We start from the raw sequence: 22,497 nt of genomic DNA on the forward strand, positions 1-22,497 counted from the left end.
TTACATAAAATAATTTTATTCATGTATACATAAATCACAATAGAAAAAAATAGAACTTATTAAATACAATTTCAACACAGATTTGTTATTCATGATATGTACAAAAGTATCTGTGCATCTGAAATTAATTAGTACTCGTACAGTTTTTACAAATAACAATATATAAAAATCAAACAAAATATAATAGAATCAGTTTAAGTAGTTTAAAACTTTAAACTTGTACACATAAAAGAAATGAAAATCTGACAATGTATATAATTAATCTGCAATTCTATTTAATAATTGATCAATCAATTAATCTTACTGTATTTATTTAATTACAAAAAAAAAATCATCTCGTATATTTTAAATATTTTTTTAAGATATCTGAGATGATACATTGATACTATATTTATACTTACTTATTGTACTTACATAAATGCAGTTTGTTTCATGTATTTTTTAATGTTCATGAATACAGTTACAGTGAACAAAACAAAATAAAAAATAATGACTGGTGATGGGGATAAAACTTAAGATGAAATTATTTCAGCGCTAATAATTACTGCAAATAAGAGAGCTACATAATTTATCACCAAAATATTTTGAGGAATATTTATTTATACATGCACGCATAAAAAAATAATGAAATTAAATATTCAATCAAAAGTTGTTTTAATTAAATAGAAAAAAAGAATGAAAGAAAAAACATTGATATAATATTAAACAAAAAATGGGAAGTAAATATGTTAGCAACCAAGAACTTTCCACACATGATCTTTCAGATTGTATATAGCACAATTATGTATGAGAAATTTAAAATAAATAATGATAAAAAATATTCCCTTGCACTATTTTTTTTTTCCGTATTAATCTAAACAAATAAAAATAAATTGAATAAATTCTGTTTCCCTGGTAGCAGAATCCTCGCAGCTCAGCAGTGGCTACTGCTGATCATCATGGCATCTGCAGATTTTTTGTCTCAAAATACCTAACTGAGTTGGAGTTGCAGATATATATGAATCTATGAAGATTATGCTGCAGATTGACTCAATGAATTCTGCTACCAGGACAGTGTCAAATCCATGCCTTAACTTAGACATAAGGTCTAGGAGTTCCATCCAAATACTAAAATGGTCATATAACGCGAAAATGTTTATAAACCATGCATAAAAATTAATGGCTGCTAGTTTTCTTGTTATTGGGTTCAATAAACTATTGTCATATCCCAAAATAAATTACGATGATAATTTGGCAGGAACTGTAAACAGATTAAATTTAAATTAAATATGTTTTTGAGAAATGATACACAGTTGGGATGAAAAATACAACCTTTTTTAAACAATGACAATTACAATTTAGAATAAACTCATTCAAGAAAGAACACATTCAAGAACACTTTACAGTTTAGAATGCACTCATTTTGAAAAAAATTAATAATGAATTAGTTATAAAAGTTTTCAAATGATATACTTCAATTAAAAAACACTAAAAAGGCTGCGAAAAATTATAAAACTTGGCAAAAATAAGTAACCTTGCTTCCTAAGCAAACACAGAAACCATGCATTTTTACTGACTTCTAGTATTCTTTCATTGCTTTTTTTTTTTTTCCAAATTGTTGGTCTTTTCCAGGATACCAAGTAGGATTATTGAGGTTCTTTTGTACTAGTTATGGTTTGCTTACATCATAAAATATTTTCAAAAATTATATTTTCTTCTAATTTTTAAAATCTATCCCTATGTAAAGAAAACCATTTGAAAATCAAATTTCTAAAATCTAATTGAATCTTATTCTTACAAGCCTTTCAGTCTTGAAATTATTTAAGGTTTTACCTTGCAATTCGTTAAGTATAAAAAAAAAGTCATTATTATACAAAAATAAACCTATTGAAAGGTTCAATTTTCCATAGAAAATAATTTCCTCAAAATTTCCAGAAACTATTAACCTTTATTTGTTTTTATCAAAAGCACAGTTTGGTTTAAGACTGAGAGCTTTTTCTCATGTGGTCCACTTTTTTTAACACATCTCCATTAGCTTTCTGTTTATGAAGATTATTACTAGAAAGAACTGATTTTTTAATGTTTTGATTATTGAATGTTTTATTTTCATTTGAATTATCTTTGTCAATTGAATTGCGGATACACAATCTTTTATTTTCGGTTTTATCAGAGCCATCAAATTTACGTTTCATACCATTTGGATTCAAGTCTTTAGCAATTTTGTTTTCGATGGTTTTCATGGATGGATTTTTAATATTTGGTGAAAGTTTATTAAGAGAACTGCTTTCTAAATTGTTTTCGTTACAACTTGAATCATCAACAGATTCAGCTTCAAATGCACGTTTCTTGTCGACTTTTTTCACAGTCTTATTGTTCGTTTCATTTGGTGCTGAAGAAGGGATGTCATTTGAAGTAGCAATATCAGGATTTGTTTCAGTTGCTGCAGAATTTTTACTAGCAACAGATTTTTCCTTTGATTTGACTTCCGCCACTTTATTAGAGCTAGCTGAAGAAGAACTCGATGGTGATTTCTGTGGACTCAAATTCATTTGCTTTGTGATGAATGATGTTCTTTTAGAATTGAAAATTGATGTGTACTCATTTGATGCATATTTTGGATTCAGCTTGCGTTCCCTTCTCAATTCTCGTCTCGGTTCCTGGCGAGGGGAATTTTCTTCTTCAGCTGAAATAAGGATAGATAAATAAGTAAATAAAATAAAATTATACGCTAAATAGGGTAAGTTATGAAAAAAAGACATGATCTTTCTACATTATTATGGATTATAAAAGAAATCTCTTAAAATAAAAGTGCAGAACTATCTTAAATTTTTTTTATCAGAAATTCCATTTTCAACAAACATTATAATTGATGTTTTTTGTTACAATTTTGATCAGAGCGACCCAAATTAGTCCTGCGACCCCAATTAGGATCGCGACCTACAGTTTAAGAAGTGCTGATCAAGATTAAAGCTATATAATCAATAAAGTTAAGTTGCAAAAAATCACTAAATTGAAAATGTATTTGCAAATTAAATAAAGCTATCAATAATTTTGTTTCGAAAAATCATGTGATTTAATAAATAAAATTTTATTTTGCTTTAAATGAAATGCTAGTACTATAATTTCCCATATGAGTTATAATACTTACATGATAAAATAGATGTGGACGCAGGCAAAGATATTTCGGATGATTTTTCTTTCATTAGTGTGCCTTCGTAAGGAACATCCTGGAAAAAGACATCCTTTTTTAATGAGCAGCATTTAAATTTGGCAGTATGATAAATAAGTATAATGACAATAAAAGCTATTTTTTGAAGACTTATGAAAATCTTACAACTTAACACAATCTTACAACTTTAACATCTCTTAAGTACAATAATGAATATTTAATTAATTGCATACAATTTCTAATAAAAATTGGACATTCCTTATCTTTCAGAAATTTTCAAAAATCAGCCTATTATTAAATGAAGAAAATCTAAATCAAAATAAAAAAATTTTATTTTGTATTAGATATTGTTACATATAAACTGTTTTTCCATCCTTTATCGTTGTATAAGTTCTTATTTTCTTTTGTTGATAAAACAGCTTTGTTCTTAAAACTATGTTAAAATATCCGATAGTGTATCAATAAACTGTACACTGTTGAATGCTTAAATATCAATATAACTGGGGGATATCTATAATTTTTTGCAGCTTTTAAAAAAAAAATCAGATTATAAAATCAGTACTATTATTATTTGAAGATTTTGTGAGAACTTTTGCACAAGTTGAAATGTCTTCACTAACAATAATAAAAAAAGTAATATAATTTTCCTCCGTAAAGAACTGCCATTAATTAAAACTTATTTAGTGTTTTATTTATTTTCTTACATATTTTTCAATAGTTTATTCTCAAATTAATGGCAACAAGTTATCTGCGAAATAAATGCTTTAGAAAAATGCATAAAAAAAATTGTTTTTTTAATAACTTTTAAAAAAATCTAAAAAGAAAAAGTGTAAGAATTTAATGAACAAAATTAAACGAAATTAACATGTTAACTAAGGAATTAAATTACATAATAGTTAACCTTCAAGTCATTTTTTCTTCATTAACCTTTGAAACTTTTTTAAGCCCTAAAATTAAACTGCTTCCACAAATATACAAGTTTTTCTATTTGTCCAAAGATTAAAGTGTAATTGAAAGAAAAAGTTTTATATCACAATAAGATAAAATGCAACAAATATTTGGTTGAAGCCTTTTATCAGTTCAACTGCCAAATACAAAAACTTTCTATTGAGTCAAGACTGAATAAGGAAGCTCTGGCAATATTTGAGAATTCATACTTACATATTGTTTTCAATCTAACAACTCATTTACCTTAAACTTTCTCTTATTTTATTCTGTTTACACAGGGTGCATAGCCAGATTTTTCAGCAAAAAATAAGTACTTTTTAAGCTCTCAAGAAATATTTTTAATCACTTTCCAAAAAAAAAATCATAATTAGAATATGTGCAGTAATAAAAATTATTTCTTTCTATTGTTTAAAATTCTTATTTTATGAACATAAATCAACAAAATACAAAAACATTTTTAAATACTTTACATAATCATGATAAAATAACTAGCTTATGATAAATATTGCAGAGAAAATAGTGAAAATCATGCTTTTTTGTAATTTATTACTACAATCAACATTTCAAAGAAAAAACGACATTGAAAAAAAACTGGTTTGTATTGAAAAAAGAATATACTTTAAATCATATTTGTAATGAACTTAAAATCGGCGATCATATAGCTTAAGTTAGTAAAAAATAAAAAATGGAATCAATGATAGTAATGGTTAAAATTTACCTCGACCTGACCTATTAAGGACATGCGAGAAAAAATTCTGACTCGTCGCCACGGCAGACCTGCTCAGGAGAGGGGGCACAGGTTCGTACTGGTGAAGCCCCATCATGGCTTTTATTTAAAAATTCAAGAGTTACAAAATTTACAGTATTGGTCTGGCAACAGCCCCACAGAACAAAGGTAGTTGGAATCAATGTAGAAAATACATCAAAAACTTTTGTCAGCTATTTGCTCAATTTAAATAACTAATGAATGAAAAAAAAGTTATGAATTACAAATTTAATGGTATAACTTATAATAAAAGAGCTATTAAAAGCCAAAATAGCACCAGTAGCACAAATTACAAAAGTAGCACAGAAAACAAAATTAAGAAAATTAGGTTAAGGCCAACAGGCCCTTATAAAATTTAAGTGACTACCCTTCAGTCAGGCCAAACGACCCTCATAATAAATCACAAGAGTTAGAGTAAATATTGCACAAAGAGCAGAACTATCGTTGCTAAAAAGGGAACTAAAACAGTGCAGGACAGCCTAAAACTCAGTAGATTTAAAAATAGAAGGAAGACAAGTTAAAAAAACAAGTCATTATTATAAAAAACAAAAGTTTTAAAGTAAAGTCATTTAAAATTAGTCCCCAAGTGAAATAACCCATAAAAGAAGTATAAGATTAATTAAAATCCTAAAATTAGAAGATAATTAAACAAGACTAAGACATAAAAACAATACAAAGGAACATCCTTAAAACAATAAAATCAATCCCAATAGGGGAAACTAAAAAGTCACCTGAGAAGATAAAAATACAAGTTAAAATTAGGTGTACACAATTAAATAGTTTAAAGTTCGAGGTAATATTTAAAAGTTCAAAAGAAGTTAAAAGTTCAATGAGTTAAAACTTTAGGACACTATTGAAATGGACGTCAGGTTCCGAGCCAGGGCCTAAGAATCTGCCAGCACATCTTCCAATGTAGTTTTAATAATTTTTTTTAAGATGTCTCTACAGACCAGCTTTGTAAAGCACTGGTGTTGATCTTGGTCATTTAAATGGGTTCCACGGAGTGGCTGGAACTGGATTCAATACTTGGTTCAATAGTTTGATACTCCCCCACAGTAAATACAGTTTGGATTCTTATTAAACATTTTATGTTGGAATTCTCCAAACACTCTGTACCCAGTGAGAAATTGGTTTAGATAGAAGCCAGCCTGTACTCTTGTAGTAGTTGGATCTTTAAAAAAATTGAAAGTCTGTAGGCCCGTCTCGGAACCCCGCCACTCCCATTTCCATTGCTTCAGATTGTGTAACTTGATAATAGATTTGATCTGGGTCTTTGTGCTTGAGAACTCTAATTCGATTTGGCAGAGACTGATAGCTTCCTTAGCTGCTTGATCCGCCTCCTCGTTGCCAAGAATTCTAATGTGAACCTTGACCCAGTTGCGTGAAATGTTAGGCCGCCATAGAAGTTTATCAATGGTAGTAAAACAAAACTTTGTTTAACGCTAGACTAGTTAACCAACCAAACAAGCATATTAATAGCACACAAACCAAAGCTTAAATTAAACTATTGCAATGATTATTTGTACCACCCTAGTTAAGGGAAAAGGAAAAAAACTGGTTTGTATTGAAAAAAGAATATACTTGAAATCATACTTGAAATGAACTTGAAATCGGCGATCATATAGCTTAAGTTAGTAAAAAATAAACAAATGGAATCAATGATAGTAAATAAAAAATTTTTTAAACACTTGACTAGATAACCAATCAAACAAGTATATTAATAGCACACAAACATAAGCTTAAATTTAACTACTGCAATGATTATTTGTACCACCCTAGTTAAGTGAAAAAGAAAAAAAATCTGGTTTGCATTGAAAAAATGGGAGCCCTACATGGAACTGAACTTGAAATCAGCCTTGAAATTAGCTAAAGTAGATAATAAAATATACAAATGTGAACATTATAGAAAACAAAAATTCTATTAATTACACTAATGTAATAAAAAAATAAGTACATTAAGAGAACATAAGCATAAGTTTAGCTATTATTACCCTAGTTAATTGAAATGGAAAAAATAATTAGTTTGCATTGAAAAAAGTAGGAGCCCTACATGAAACTGAACTTCAAATCAGCCTTGAAATTAACTATAGTAAAGTAAAACCTGAACTTCTATTAACTACATTAACATTAACAAAAGCTTAAGTTTAACTATTACTACCCTAATTAAGCTAAATGGAAAAAAATAGTTTGCATTGAAAAAAGTGAGAGTCCTACATGAAACTGAACTTGAAATCAAACTTAAAATTAGCTGAAGTAGGTAAAATAATACACAAACGTGAACATTATAGAAAACAAAAATTCTATTAACCACACTAATGTACTAAAAAAATAAGTTCAGTAAAAGAACATAAACATAAGTTTAGATATTATTACCCTAGTTAAGTGAAATGGAAAAAACTAGTTTGCGTTGAAAAAAGTGAGAGCCCTGCATGAAACTGAACATGAAATTAGCTAAAGTTTAATTTTTAGTTCTCAATATTTTATTATTTTTTTTTAATTCATTAATAGTGTTGTTAGCCTTTCAGCTAATATAATAAAAAAATATATATTTAGATATTTTCTTTGTTTATATACATGCATTTAGAGATTATTCTCAGAATCAGTGCTAAGAAAAAGGGAAAACTAATTCTGCCAAAAAATGATGAGTAATTACTGTTTTTGTATTATAATTTAAGTCATAAAAATTACAATAGTGCTTTTGTTAATAAATTTCCTTAATATGATTATTAAAAATAAATGTTATTTTATTGCTTGTTTAATATTAAAATTTTTTGTTATACGCTTCAGCATGAAATTTCAAGCAGAATCTGTTGTCAAACAACCGTAACATATTGTTACAGATTCGGTATATTTGCAAGATATGTTGAATGCAGTATTTTAACGGAATCACATTGATGAAGTGGGGCTTAAAATTGGATATTAACAACACATATACACTTTTATAAGGAGTGAAAAATCTATTGCTCACTTTTTACTGAAAATAAGGAGTTTAATCTAATGAAGTATGAAATGCCCTTTGTAATGTGTGTTTTAAACTGGATATTGGCTATACAATTACAAATGAATTATAAAAGCTACTATTGATCTTTTTTATTGAAAACAAAGCATATTTTTGGAAATTTTAATGAATGTTGACCAGTTGCAGAATAAAAGCATTTTATGAAAAAGTTGAAATGTATGTTTGCATAATTTAGTTTTCTCTTTCTTTTAACTGCTTATTAATTTCTACTTTTTAATATATTTTAACTGAAATGAAAATATGACATCAACAAATAACGCTTATAAGATGACGGAAATAGGGGAATTAAAAGGATATGTAAAAAAAAATCATGCAGAGACCAAATACTTAGAGAAACAATAAGTAGTAATTTAAAGAAAGTGCAGAAAAACATGCTAAGACAAACAAAAGGAGACAACAACAAATGGACAAACAACAAAGACTCAGAGCAAGAGCAATTATACATTTATTTACATGCAATTTTATCAACATTAATAAATATCCATTTAAAACACTTAAAGCGAAAATATTAGCACTATTTTTAACAATTAATCTTTAGTGATATCTCAAAGAAAGCAGTACAAAGTGATATGCATAGCAAAATATACATAACAAAACATGAAAATAAAATAATTGAAATTAAGTTTGTCCATTAATAAGTAGTATTTGTATTAAAAACATAATACTAGGCATTTTGCTATAAATAATGGCTACATTATTTCTGAAATAGAAATAAAAGTCTCAATTTTTTGTCGAATATGATTTCATGCAGGAAATTATATTAACAATGCTGCTACAGCCATAAGCATCTGGACAGATTTTTTTAACTTTTAAACTTTGAGTAATATATTTTTACCATTTGACTTGTTTTAAACATAGCTCCTTCAATACTTGTTTAAAAATATATTTTACAGCTACCTTGTTACAAAAGGCAGAAATATAAAATTTAAAGCATTAAAAAAATGAACAGTTAATTAAAGCATTAAAAAAATGAACAGTTAACATAAACAGTTCTTTCTACAGCCTCCCATATGAAATTGAAAATTTCAAACAGCAACACCACAAATATTTAACCATAGTTACTGAAATATAGTTATTTGAAAGAATATTACAATTATAGATATAAATTACAGCCATTGAGGGAAATATATTTTCCATTTTATTCTCCGTCCCTTTTAAAGCATAAATAGTTTTTATTCCCCAAGAATGAAAATTTAAAGTTTCAAAGGACAACATCATAAATAATTCTTATGCAAAGTCACTGAAGTTAAAGTTATCTAAAGAAATGCATAAAAATTGTATTTAAAAATTATACTCATGCAAAGGAATATAAATGTTTCAGAGTAATTAAAATATGCTATTTAATTTAAATTTTTTTCTCAAAGAAGAATTAAACTTTAATTTAGAACAATATTTGTTTCACAATTGTTTCGAGAAAAAGTGAAGCTATATATCAATGTTAACAAATTTCATAAAATTTACAAGAGATCTTAAATCTTACAAACGATGAATATTAAAGTTTTTTTCTTTCAACATAAAATTCAAATTTTCTTAACAGTCCACACCATAAATGTTCTTTTACAGCTATCAAAGTTAAAGGAATTCAAAAGAAATATGCATATTTTATAATTATCGCCTATGTTTGCCAGCAGGGTAACTTTTTCTTAAAAAGTAATTTACCTTGATAGAATCTGAACTTTTCTCAGCTTCTTTACTTCTTAAGAGTTCTTGTGCTTGAAGAAAAATTGACAGAATCATTAAATAAATAAACTATGCACATTAAAAAATTTAACTACTTAGCATTTAGTCAATACTTAATATATACTTATAATCCTGAGGTCCAAATAAAAAGAAGGATATAAGTTAAGTCAGGATATTGTAAGTGAACAAAAATAAAATTCAAACTTATAAATTGAAAAACTTAATCATTTTTACAAAATGATGTAATAAATACATTTCAAAATTACCTGAATTGACAGATTAATAATAAACAACACTAATTGTTTGTTAGACTTAAATATATAGGAGTTTATAATTAAACTGATGCTACATTTGCAGCTCAATCTAACAATTGAAATAGCATATCTGTTAAAGAGACCAAGAAAAATGTGGGGAAAAGAATATATAAAATTAAAAAAACAGCCAAGATAGATTTTTAAATGCTTAGAGATTCAAATAAAAAACTATACATCCCAAGTGCTAAGTTCAAGTTTTAGTAAAGTAAGCATGCTGTAAACATCTTATTTACACATTAAACATTATAGAGAGAGAGAAGGGAAAAAATAAACATAAAACATCTAAGACTTTGCGACTAGGTGTGCAAAACATAAAAGCTTAGAAATAAATAAAAAATAAAATAAGAAATTAATAAATTCTACACAAAATAGCAGAATAAAGTTAATATGCAACACATTTTTACAAACAGCAGAGAGCTAATAGCTATAGAATGAAGTTCATATACTTAAAAGCAAATACAAAAGCGATTGATAACATAATTAGAAGAAATAATGAAAGCATTCAAATATTTTAAACACAGGTTATGTTTAATGGTTCCTTTTTATAGAAAAGAAAAGCACTTTTTTAACAAAGAATTATAGATATAATACATAACTATAATCAAAGTTATAAATGTAAAATAAGAGTCAAAGCTAATGAATGGCTCATCAAAAAAAAAAAAAAAAAAAAAAAAAAAGGCAAGCTTTGTTCAAATACACAGTATAAAGAAATGTAATCTTGGAAAGATAACATAACAAAAAAATTCTCTATAATCAGAATTTTTTCAGTTTATTATAAAAGAAAACTTTTATATTTACCTTTGATACCGAAATTAATCCAATTATATTTGATGAAAAAAATATATTCTAGTGGAATTTACTCAAATGCTTAAAATATCTTTAATAAATTGTTCATTCTAATGTTATATAAATTTCCCTTTATGTAACATTCTTTAATCTAAAAATTCTTTATTTGGAAGGAAAAGGGAAATCTAAAAACATTCTCAGCAAAAAATAATGAATAAAATCGTGATTTTAACTACAAACATATTATTTTTTTTTCTTTCAAAAATCTATTTCATAGAAAAACCTTTTTTTAACATCTACCTCTAAACAACAGCGACATCCAAAGAATGGCAATATGTTTTAATGACACAGTTGAAAAAGAAGTCGGAATATATAAAATAGCCTTAAATTAGCTTTAGAATACAAACTTATTCCAATGTTTTAGAAAGTCTGAGTAATCTTAATAATCTTGAATCTTTGTGTAATCTTAATAATGATGATAGAGAATTGCATAAAGAAACTATTGATAGAAAAAAAATTTAATAGAAAAGAAGAAAAAAAAGAATGAAAAACTAATTTTTATTACAATAAATAATGAATAAGATGATAAATAATAAGCCAACTTTTGGGTGATACAAGAATATTATTCTTTTCTAGTTAAATTTTGTAAGCAGCAATATAAAGGTTATTGTTTATTGTAATTTGTCTTACTTAATAAAGTCGGTCGACTATGCTTGAACATAATTGCTTTGCTTAATTTTACAATGAACTTAGTTTAGGCGTATTGCACATTTGCATACAGTGGTCATTTTTCCTGTGAAATGCATTTTTGATGAAGAACTATTATGAAACAAATAAACAAGTTTGTTCTAGCAAAGAAATTAAAGTTTGTATCTAAAATGAAAAAAAATATTACAAAGAATTAATATTTCACAAATTGAAAAAAAAAGTACCAGAAAATAAAGAGTCAATAAAATAATCTGGAAAATAGTAGATTTAATAAGAACTTGTAGTTTTCAAAAATTTTAAGTCATTACATAATCTGAATTAAAAATAAGAGAAATTGGAAAAAGAGAAAAGGGGTGGGAAATTCTAAACTAGTACGAAAATAAAAGCACACTAACCTTCTTTTACTGTGAGCTTTTTCTTAACTTTCTGATCACCTGGCTCGGACCCATCTTCACTAGAGAGATCCTCAACACTGACTTCATCCTCATATGACGACAGATCACTCGTATGCACAGAGCTCACACTAAGATCAGACGATCCTTCTTTATTTCTTTCGGGAGATGAGCAAAATCCTTCAAAGTCTGATGAGGATGATGAGTACAAGAAACTATCGTAAATCTCGCTTAAATCAGCAGGCTCTACTACACTATTGTGGTCTGATGCTTGTGTGTGAGAATCAGAATCATCAGAATCACTGCTGCCTTCATCACTACTCTCTCCTTCAGAAAAACTCTCATCTTCTGATGATAGTGTACCAGACTCTTCTTGTGTTGTATCGTCTTGTGATGACGACGTTGTTTCCGTAACAACTAAATCAGATGAAGGTGGTGGAGGTGGGGGTGGACGGGGTATGTTTTGTGGAGTCGAGCATCGCTCTTTTTCAGACTTTTTCTTTTTCTCTGACTGTTTTGAAGAACTTTCACTAGCATCATCGGATTGGGTATCTTTACTCATAGAGGAAGACGTAGACCCAGATAAACTATTAGAACGAGAAATAGTTTTGGCAGAATTATGCAGAACCATATCTTCTTTCAATTTATCTTTAAAAGATAATTTTGATGAATTTTCATTTTTATGCTTTTTAACAGCAGTTTGATCAGTTTTTTTGAACGACCGTTTCAAGTCGGACGATTTCTTGGTATCTTTTGCACTGGAATTTTCAGCAGAGCTATCCCGCTTATTGTGTTTACTGTAATGTTTCTGTTTTTTCTGATCCTCATTGGTTATTTGCTGACTTTTATCGAAGTCACTACTTTGAGATGAATCATAGGAAGAAGAAGACTGATGCACAACTTTATTTCCTTTATCAACATTAGTGGATGATTCTTTTGGTTTTGAAATTTGCACCTTGGAATGTTTTTCCTTATCAGGTTTATCAGATGATTTGCTTTTAGTTAGTTCAGTCTTTGATGAGCTTGGTTTCGAAGAAGATTTCTTTATAGAAGATTTACTTGATTGAGAATCAGAAGACTTTATTTTAATGCTGTCAGCTTCAGATTTCTCTTTTTTAACAGGTTTTGATGAAGTACCCTTAGAAAAGGAACTAGACTCTTTTGGGGGTTTGGATAATTTTGATGAAGCGCTCTTGGAATGCTTATCAGACTGTAGTTTAGTTTCAGAAGTTTCTTTAATCTTTGGTTTACGTAGATCAGAGGAAGAACTAGGATGTTTTTGAGAAGAATGTATTTTTAATTTCTTGGATTTTTCTGGTTCGTGCTTTGGTTTATTATGACTGATAGATTTGGAAGTTATATTGTTAGTTTTATTATCTTCACAGGTATTTATGCCCTCAATCGGTTTTGTGTCTTCCAATTTCTTTTTTTCTACCTTGACATCATCTTTAACAGGTTTCTTAGCAGTATCACCTGGTGAATCCATTTCTTCAGGTTTAAGATCCTTTTTTAATTTTGTTTCCTTTAAATCAGTTGCAGGTTTTAATCCTGTTTCATCACTGTCTGTTGATTCAACTACTTCAAGTTTCACTTCAATATCTTCAGATACTTTTTCTGATACCTCTGAGGAATCTAAGACATTGTCTTCTGAGACTTGTTCACTTTTAACAGAAACTTCTATATTTTTCACTAGTTGAGCATTTTCTTCTTCTTTCTTTTCAGGTTTAGGTAAGATTTCAGTTGACTTAGCAGAAAAATTGGCATCTTCCTTTTTCTTATCAATTCTTTGAGATACCTCTGCTGCTTTCCTGTGAACAGTTTCAGATTTTTGGATAGTACTTTGAGGATTGGATTTTGGTTTAGAACAAGTAAAAGAAAGAATATCAGCAATAGGGTCTGAAAGAAATAATAATTATTAAAGCAATCATATATAATGCTTAATGCTTAAATAAGCAAATGCTTAAATAAGCAAATATGAAGTTTGTTTTAAGTTTGATATTCAATCAAACTTGAGAATGTATAAATACATATTAAGAAAAATAAAGCTTGGAACCTATTAACATAAAATAAATAAAAGCACTATTATTAAAAAAATTGACAACTGTAAATTAGGAAAATAAAAACACACTTCGATGCATCAAAGCTTATTAATAATTCTTATAAAATAATTATTTAAGGACAAATGGATATCTTGTTGGCACCAAGCCCAAACCAAGAATCTGCAGATTTGGCAATCTAAACTTAACATAACTGCATCTTTTTATTTGAATCTGGGTCAACTACACTACACCAAAGAGAAGAATGTAACTGTCTCATTTCTTAATTAACACATCAAAGTAGTCAAGAATAATACATAGAGCAGTAAATTTTTAAAAATGTCTATCTCAAAAGTAATTTTATGTGAATCCAGGATTTTGATGTGATGACAATGTATAAAATTACCAGTAAAAAATTTCATCAGTAATGGAACAAAATGTGTTTTCATCTAATTACTACTGAAGAATTGTTCAAAGTAATACAATTATTTTAATTTAAATTGAAATGGGAAGTTTAATAAAATTACGACTATAAAACTGAACACTTTAAACATGAGAAAGTGTCCTTCACAGAACTAATGCAGGTCATGAGAAAATAAACTATGATTCTTCAATAAAACTATACACCGGTACAAAATAAAAATAAAAAATTTCATTTCATTTTAAAACAATACTAGAATTAAATTTAGCTTAATTAAAATCAAGTATTTTTGTAATAAACTCTTTTCAATTTACTAATAGGTCACTTAGTATATTTACAGAGAGAGTCACAAATAAAATATATGACTATTTTAAACATTTTCTGTTTGTGGTATTATTATTTATTTAAATGTTTATATTTGAAGTAAAAATACTTTGTGAAAAATTTAACAAAATTCAAAAAATTGAGATCTTTTAAAAATAAAGGTAAACAGATTTTGACTATTTGTAATCTATTTTTAATTATGCTATATTTAATTAATTATAAATAAATTCTCACAAAATATCAAACTTTTATATTTCAGGATACAAATTTAAAACTGTTCCATGTTTTAAGTCACTAAAACTTCCAATTACAAAACAAATATCGCTTAATTTAGTTCCTTTTAGTAGTAGAGGCTTATCAAAATGCTTAATGGGGGGGGGGAGGAAACACATTTTAAGTTTCTTTTCAGTGAATTTGGAAAAAAACAGCTTTAAAATGAGTAGAAACATTAGAAAACCATTAAAAATTATCTTCCATACCCTTATTTATGATAACAAATACACTGCCTCACACAATATTACTCAAGATTAAACCACATAAACACTTAAGCAATTTTTAATAAAATTATTTCAAAATACATCATTATAGTTATATACTAGTTTCATAAAATTTTTAAGTAAACATTTTGTTTCTTAGTTTATAAGTGAATTTCACAAAGTTGAAAAAATGAAATCTAGTTAAAATGCTATTACCAAGTACTGGAGTTTTTGTCTTGACTGATATTCCATCATTATTTTCTGAAGAAGAAGAAATATCATTGATTTGTAGTCTTTTATTCAATTTTTCATTTTCTTCTTTTACATATTGATGAACAACCTCAATTATTTTTGGCAAAAATAACTGTCCGATTTTTGGATTTATTACTTGCTCAACAACATGGTCAGATCCAAGACCTAACATTCCAGACCTAATTGAGAAAATGATAGAAATTATATACAGCATTAATGCAATTTAGTTTTAATAGTTAAAGCTAAAGTTATCCATTTTGCACAGAAATCTTAACTAAATGTGAAAAAGACAGTGAAATATTATTATTTTCATGCGTAAAAACTTACAAAACTTAACTTATGAAACAATCATTTTATCACTTTTTTGGAGTGGGGGCAATTATTTCGACACAGTTTTTAAAATCCCATATTTTTAATATGATATTATTTATTACAACAACGGAATCTCAAAATGAAACACGCATTTAGTACCCTCTTTTTTAAGAACCCGAATCGCATGATTTTGCCGTATGTCTTTTTTTTTGGTAGTTAATACTACGGATTTCACTATTTTTAAATATTATTAATTTCTTGATGTGATGATGATTTACAAAATGCAAAAAAGGAAATAATTAGAGTATTTTCCACTAACAAAATATGAGAATATCGCCATGATATTAGAATAAAAACGAATATAACATATTCTTTCAAAAAATATATATACAATTTCTTTTTATACAAATAGGGTTTTTTTTTGTGGAAACACAACGTTTCTGTTACTTTAAATTTAATTAGTAATGTGTATATTTGTTATTAAAGTATCTTGCAAAAAGACATTAGTGCTAGAAACGTTTGTCGCAGAAAGCCCAAAGAAATTCTGCCACAGGGGCCAAAGTAATACATTTTATAATCCAAGTAATAACGATATCAACCACTGTAATGTTATATAAAATTAAAAATAAAGGGAAAAAATATTACTTCACCATAATAAATAAAAATAGCTAAAGAAATTTTACTAATAACAAAAAACATTTTTTAAAAAGATAGCATTTATCCATTAGCTAGATACCAAACAAAACTTGAAGAAAATCAACAAGTTTCATTTGCAACACATCAGTCAGTTATTTATTTGAGTATAGAGGACTTTTACACTCAATTACGACAAATGAAATAAAATGAACAGAAAAAGCATAATAATGAAAAATATCAATGTACAAGAATTTTCCTTATAAATCATATATTAATGAAAATAACTTAGTTTTAGAAAAGTAACTTGTCATTTAAGAACTTGGTGACCATTTTGGAGAAAGGATTTTTGCATGGTACTCAATTAATGGATAAATAACATCATAACACTTGGAGGAGATTTCTGTATTATGATCTGTAGCAGAATTATCTCCAAGTGTTGGCAACTTCCGGGCAGAGGCCTGCGAGAAACTAAAAAAACATCCCAGAAAGGAACTCAACGGGCATTGCTCATAGCCACCACCCAGAAAAAAAATCTACATTTTTTTCCTCTTTCAAAATCAATTTGGCACCTTGGAGATTGTAGTTGATGTGGCAGATCACAATATGAAGATATCCCCTAGCACTTAAAAAAGTTTGAAGAATAAATAAATTACAATGGTACTAATAAAAAAGTTCAACAAAGAGTTTAATATCATGAATTTAATATCAATAGTTATTTTTAAAAAAAATATAGAAAATGTTCATACTCATCAATGTTTTTACGAAGCTTGTTCCGTAATTCATTTTTGTTCATATCTGGATTCCAAGTTTGACCTACTAAGAACTTTGAAGTGTATCCATCAACTCTTTGACTCATGTTTTGATAAGAAGACTAGAAAATAAAAATTATACATTTTTTTAAAAAGTCATTAAAAACTTAGGGTTGATTCTAGAATAGCCCACCCCGTGGTGATTTTTTGAAACCTCTCCAGATGATTTTTTGAAATTTTGTCAAACTAGGTTTCTGGGAGATATTCTGGGGAGATATGTCAACCAACTACTTTTCGCCTAAACTTCTTGGAGTCTGCTCCAAAAATCGTAAATCTGATTGGTTAATTGATATGTATACCTACACAAAAGTTAGATTTCGCTAAAATACAGGTTAAAAGGTTTATTCTTTTGCCATTTATGCTCCTGATCTTTTATTGAGTTACCGTTATTATTTAATTCTTTTTTGTGCTGTACCAGTTGAAAATGACGATCGAATTGACGAGTGAATTTTTAACTTTATTGAATACAAGAGAGCGATGATTGAATGGTGTATGAATCAAATTTTAATTTCAAAAATGTATGAATGCCCTGAGTGAGGAGAACTAATGAGTTAGATTGAGCGAAAGGATAAGGTGGGTGGTTTCGAATGGAGATGTTGAAATCGTGGATTGAACCTAGTTGAGCATGATTTTTGTCAGAGTGTCAAAAGATGAGCCATCAGAAGTTAGTTCTCCTAATATCATCAGTTAATTTTTTATTCTATTTTATTAAATATATCAGTGTTTTCAATACAGCGTGAGAGCCTGGCCAATATTTTTCTTTTCTCGCAATAAAAAACGCTTAACACGAGAAGTTCGAGCACTCTATTAATCAATTTCAAAATGCACGAATTTCGGAAAAAATTTCGTCTTTTGCCATTTTGAATAAAATCCGTTTCACTTTTTTTCCTTGATCTTTCATTATTTTGATCATAGGTCCTTGTTATCTAGCCTCCTTATTTATCAGTATTGTTCAGAACCGGTGCGAACAGCAGAGTAGTAGTTTTAATAAAAAAACAAGGTTGATCCAAGTAATAATTACCAACTTGGCGAGACTTCAAAAAGGAGTCAAGAGGTGTGCTATTCTAGGACTTCACCGAAACTTAATAAAACGATATATTTATGAAAATAACGAGCATAAGCAATTAATGACAATTTGATTTACAAATGCAAATTTCTTTCTTTTTTAAATTTAAGCTTGGTTCTACATAACATTGAGATCCTAGTACAACGAAAGTGCTCCACAAAGTATTTACTAGTTAACATTTTAAGTATATTCGTTCTTATTCGCATTTTAAGTTAACTTGGCAATATTCGTGAACACAAAAATAGAATATACTTACAGAATCCTTTAAATTAAAATTAAAAAAGAAGATTGGTATCAATTATAGAGCATAAATATAACATTCGTGAAAATAGTATACCTTAGTATCTACATCAGCTAAACATTCATGACGAAATTCATCAAATAATCCTTTAGCCTTCAAATAGCTTACAATATTTTCAATTAATATTGGATCACCCGGGACAAATCTTTGATTTTCCATTCTTTAACTATTTATGAACAGTCATGAATTAAAAATATTTGCCACAGGGCTATTTTAAGCAGTTTGTAATCATTAAGAATGGAAAAACGGAACACTGCAAAATATAAACAAAGAAAAGAAACTGTCAGTGATGCCAAAACAGTAAAAATTGTATTTCAGATAATTTATTATTTGAAATTATTTTTCAAAAACAAAGTTGATTGGATTTCTCTTTTGTATTTACTAGTGAATTTCAGAATAAACTATGCATTCACATCCAATTTTTTTAAAAAAAATTTAATTATTTTTCTTTATTTATGTGGAAAACAGACGAGAGCTCCAATGCGCATGCATAGGTTTTTGCTGCATTTGTCAGTCTGTAGTTTTGGAAAATCATAGAACTTCTGTAGTTTCGGTGTTGTGATCACTAGCCTCTACAATTGTGTAAATTCGTTTCAAAATGGCTTTAAAGAGCGTTGTTGGAGCAAGTAAGTATATATTCTAACTCTAATATACCATCTAATGTTTTTATTCATAACAATCCCTTCAATATGGTATTTATATGCCCTACACCCTAATAGACATTTAAAGGGGTGTGTTATTGTCAATGTTTACGTTTATCTCTTAAAATAAAGAAATGATTTATTCCAAACATCAAAATTTTTCTTAAGTTTAGAAATTTTAATATCACTGTGTATACCATTTCTGATTTTATTTATATATTTTTAGAAATCATGAACGACGTTATACGAGCTGTAAAGAAAAAAGGTGATTGGAAAGTCTTAGTAGTTGATAAATTAGGAATGCGGATGATATCTGCATGTTGTAAAATGCATAGAATAGCACAAGAAGGTATCACCAGTAAGTATAAGATCTTTACCAATGTGTCACATATAAACGCAACATACTTAATGTGATTGATGACAAGTAATAAAATGTCCTTTGTCCTCATTTCATTTAAATTTTCACAAATTTTATTCTTGGAAAAAATATAATTATTAAAAATGAAATTATGCCTTAATGACATTATTTAATGCTTATTTTGTTTTATTATTTTTATTTGTTAGTATATATTAATACAAGGACTAGGATTACTTTTGACAGTTGTAAAAGACATTGAGGAATATAGACAGCTGTTTCAATTCTGTCTATATTGATTATTACCGATTTTATTCTCGGAATAAGCATTATTATTAAAAATCATATTTTGCCTTAATTGTGTTTCTTAATGATTTTTTTTTATTTGTTAGTATATATTTATTCAAGGACAAAAGTTTACTTTGACAATTCTAAAATACATTGACTAATATAGACAGCTGTTTCAGTTCTTTTGAATAGGTATTTCTGTCCATCATATTTCTATTTAATTTAAGTATACTTTTATTTGTTTATAAATGCAACTCTGAAGAGTTCTGACAGTTGTGAGAAATTTTGACTATTTCTGCTAATTAACTAATTTTATTTTAGTATTTCTAACCATTTTTCTACAATTTATATTAAAAATATTTTGATCTATCCAAAGCGATAAAAATATAGAATCAGATTATATAGATGAACTTGTATGATTATAAATATTTATTTATAGTTATTTGTTGAAAAAATTATTTAAGAATCTGTTTACCACCAATCAGCATCAATCTTTTTTGTTATCTAAATTCTGTTAACTAAACTAGAAAAGAACGGAAGATTCTAAAATGTTTATTATATTTTGTAAAAGCAATTAACAAAGTGCAGCATTTGTTTTTTATTAATAAGTGGAAGAATTGTTAAAAAGAAAACATAATTTCTTTATATATATTTAGAAACTTTTACCATTACATTTCCAGAAAGTAAATTAATCAAAAGTTATCTACAAGAAATATCTCAATTATTTTCAATATGAGTTCTTAATATTCATTTTTTTTTTTTTTTTTTTTGCAAGGAAACAAATCTTTTATTTTCATATTGGATTTAGATATTTAACACACACCTTTACTTTATAAGCATGAATTATTTCTCCAATAATTGGTACTTCTGTGTTATAGGCAGAAGTTTTAAAATAATTAATTTAATGATGTCTAGAATATATTGATTTCATGAAATTGATGTCTAGAAAATATTGATTTTCTAATGCAAATCTGTCCACTGTAATTTGAATTCAATCAGTCGAGTTCTCTCTCTAGCCTTTTTTTTAATGTGTCATTTATTGATTTTTTTGAAAATATTTTTACTAATTATGTTTAAATTTGACTTAAAGTGTTTTTTTTTTTTTTATTAATATATTTTTGGTCATTCAAAGGTCTTTAATTAATTAGAGCCTTGGGCTACAGCCGATAAAAACCATTGCTAAATCTGCCTCTGATTACAGAAGCCTTTAAACCTTTTTTCCATTAAAAAGTCTGTTTTTGCGATAATAGAGTTTTATTGCATAATTTCTAGGTCACTAAAAGATTGGATTTTTTTTGTCAACATAAAATATAGAAGAAATGTCACACAAAAAAATCTCTTAACAAATCAAAAATTTTACAGTTAATATAGAGTTGACACTTTATTAGAATTTAATGCCACATTGTACTTAACTTAAGGGTACAAATTAAGAAAATTTAATATCTTGTCTATTTCTATGCCTCTATTTATTAAATTTTTTTTTAAATAAAAAGTTAATAAAGTTAATTTAAATAAAAAAAAAGCATATAATACCAAAAATTTTTAATATCACAATTATGATGAAATAAACCCTTTTGTGACAAAAACAGATCCTGAAACATGAACCCAAAATTGTATACTATCCATTTACATTGCTTGCTGGTCCAGGGGACTATAGATAATTATTTTATGATGGTCGGAATCAAATTTTAGAAGTCTCAGTCAACAGTTCATTCTTAGTTTAGAGCCCTGATTTAACACTTCGCAACATTCGCAGTAAAGCTTTTTCTGTACATAATTCTAAAATATAATTCCTGAGACACTCAAAGATTACTTAGTTTCCTTTCCTTTAATCCCATCAATGTAAAAAATGTTTAAAAAAAAAGACATTGAAAGTTTTGTTAAGAAACCTAAGCAAGCCATGAGAGTAGTCAGTTAATTGTTGATTTTATATTGGATTATTATCATATTATAATAGGGTGCTTGGTGTTTTTAAAAAGTGTTTAAAGATACTTATTTTTGTTTTTTTAAGGCCTTTAAAATTGCTTTTCAAAGGCTTCATAAACCATATAATAATTTATTTCTGACAAATACGTTGAGCTTTAACTCATTGTATTCACGTTTAAAAATTATTTCAATCATATCATAAAAGGACTGAACCAGTAATAAATTTTGAAAAAAAAATTTATTAGTGGCCATTCACTAATTATATTTGTAATATGAATTTGTTAAAGTTTGTTTTATTCTTTAAATATTTTTATAAATTCTATAGGATCAATAATATTAATCTTGTTAATATTTTTTTGAATATGCTTTTATAAATAACTTTAATTTAAATCTAAAAAATACACTTGATAACCTTTTTAAATAATAGTAAAATTAATTTTTTTAGTTTAATTTTTTTACATGATTAAATTAAGTAATTATTAATTTGAAAAATAGAATGTGCCGCTCAATATTTTAAATTTGTATATAAATTGTTTTTATGGTGGCTAATATAGTCAACAAAAAAAAGTTCTTTGTTGGGAACTAGTTATTTTATCCCGATCATGTTAAGTCTTTGAAAATTATTTTGCATTTTGTTAATGTATATATAAACTTTCAACAATAATAAGAAAAACTTTTTATTAGTGTGCATATCCTAATTATATTTTTTTAAAGTGCTTAAAAATAATTTTTGAGTGCTTGAAATGTGCTTATTTTTTGTTGAAATTTGACTACACACCCTGTACAATGTTTATAACTTAGCATTTTTCTTATCTGTAATAAGACTTTATTGATACGTGATCCCAGTGTAGTTTTATTTCAATATGTACTTTTAAAATTGTGTTACTTCTAAT

The 22,497-nt window shown here is 27.1% G+C and overlaps 2 protein-coding genes across 2 annotated transcripts in view; one reads left to right on the top strand and one right to left on the bottom strand.

The window, feature by feature from the left end:
• On the bottom strand, window positions 1–18,978 carry LOC107439638 (uncharacterized). Its single transcript, XM_016052304.5, has 7 exons — window positions 18,431–18,978; window positions 16,965–17,089; window positions 15,235–15,449; window positions 11,765–13,657; window positions 9,541–9,593; window positions 3,128–3,206; window positions 1–2,662 (listed from the first exon to the last, which is right to left on the bottom strand). The coding sequence occupies exons 1-7, from the start codon at window positions 18,551–18,553 to the stop codon at window positions 1,959–1,961; spliced, it is 3,192 nt and encodes a 1,063-aa protein (XP_015907790.3). The 5' UTR covers window positions 18,554–18,978; the 3' UTR covers window positions 1–1,958.
• The window catches only part of Rop (Syntaxin-binding protein Rop), a 27,490-nt gene continuing 23,844 nt past the window's right edge, over window positions 18,852–22,497 (top strand). The window contains exons 1-2 of the mRNA XM_043040101.3: window positions 18,852–19,020; window positions 19,262–19,393. Coding sequence (XP_042896035.1) covers window positions 18,993–19,020; window positions 19,262–19,393 — 160 coding nt within the window. The 5' untranslated portion in view covers window positions 18,852–18,992. The remainder of the gene's footprint in view (window positions 19,021–19,261; window positions 19,394–22,497) is intronic.

The sequence above is a fragment of the Parasteatoda tepidariorum genome, chromosome 1 (genome assembly GCF_982258835.1).
Source record: "Parasteatoda tepidariorum strain Cologne lab strain chromosome 1, Ptep-v5.0, whole genome shotgun sequence".
Lineage (NCBI taxonomy): Eukaryota > Metazoa > Arthropoda > Arachnida > Araneae > Theridiidae > Parasteatoda > Parasteatoda tepidariorum.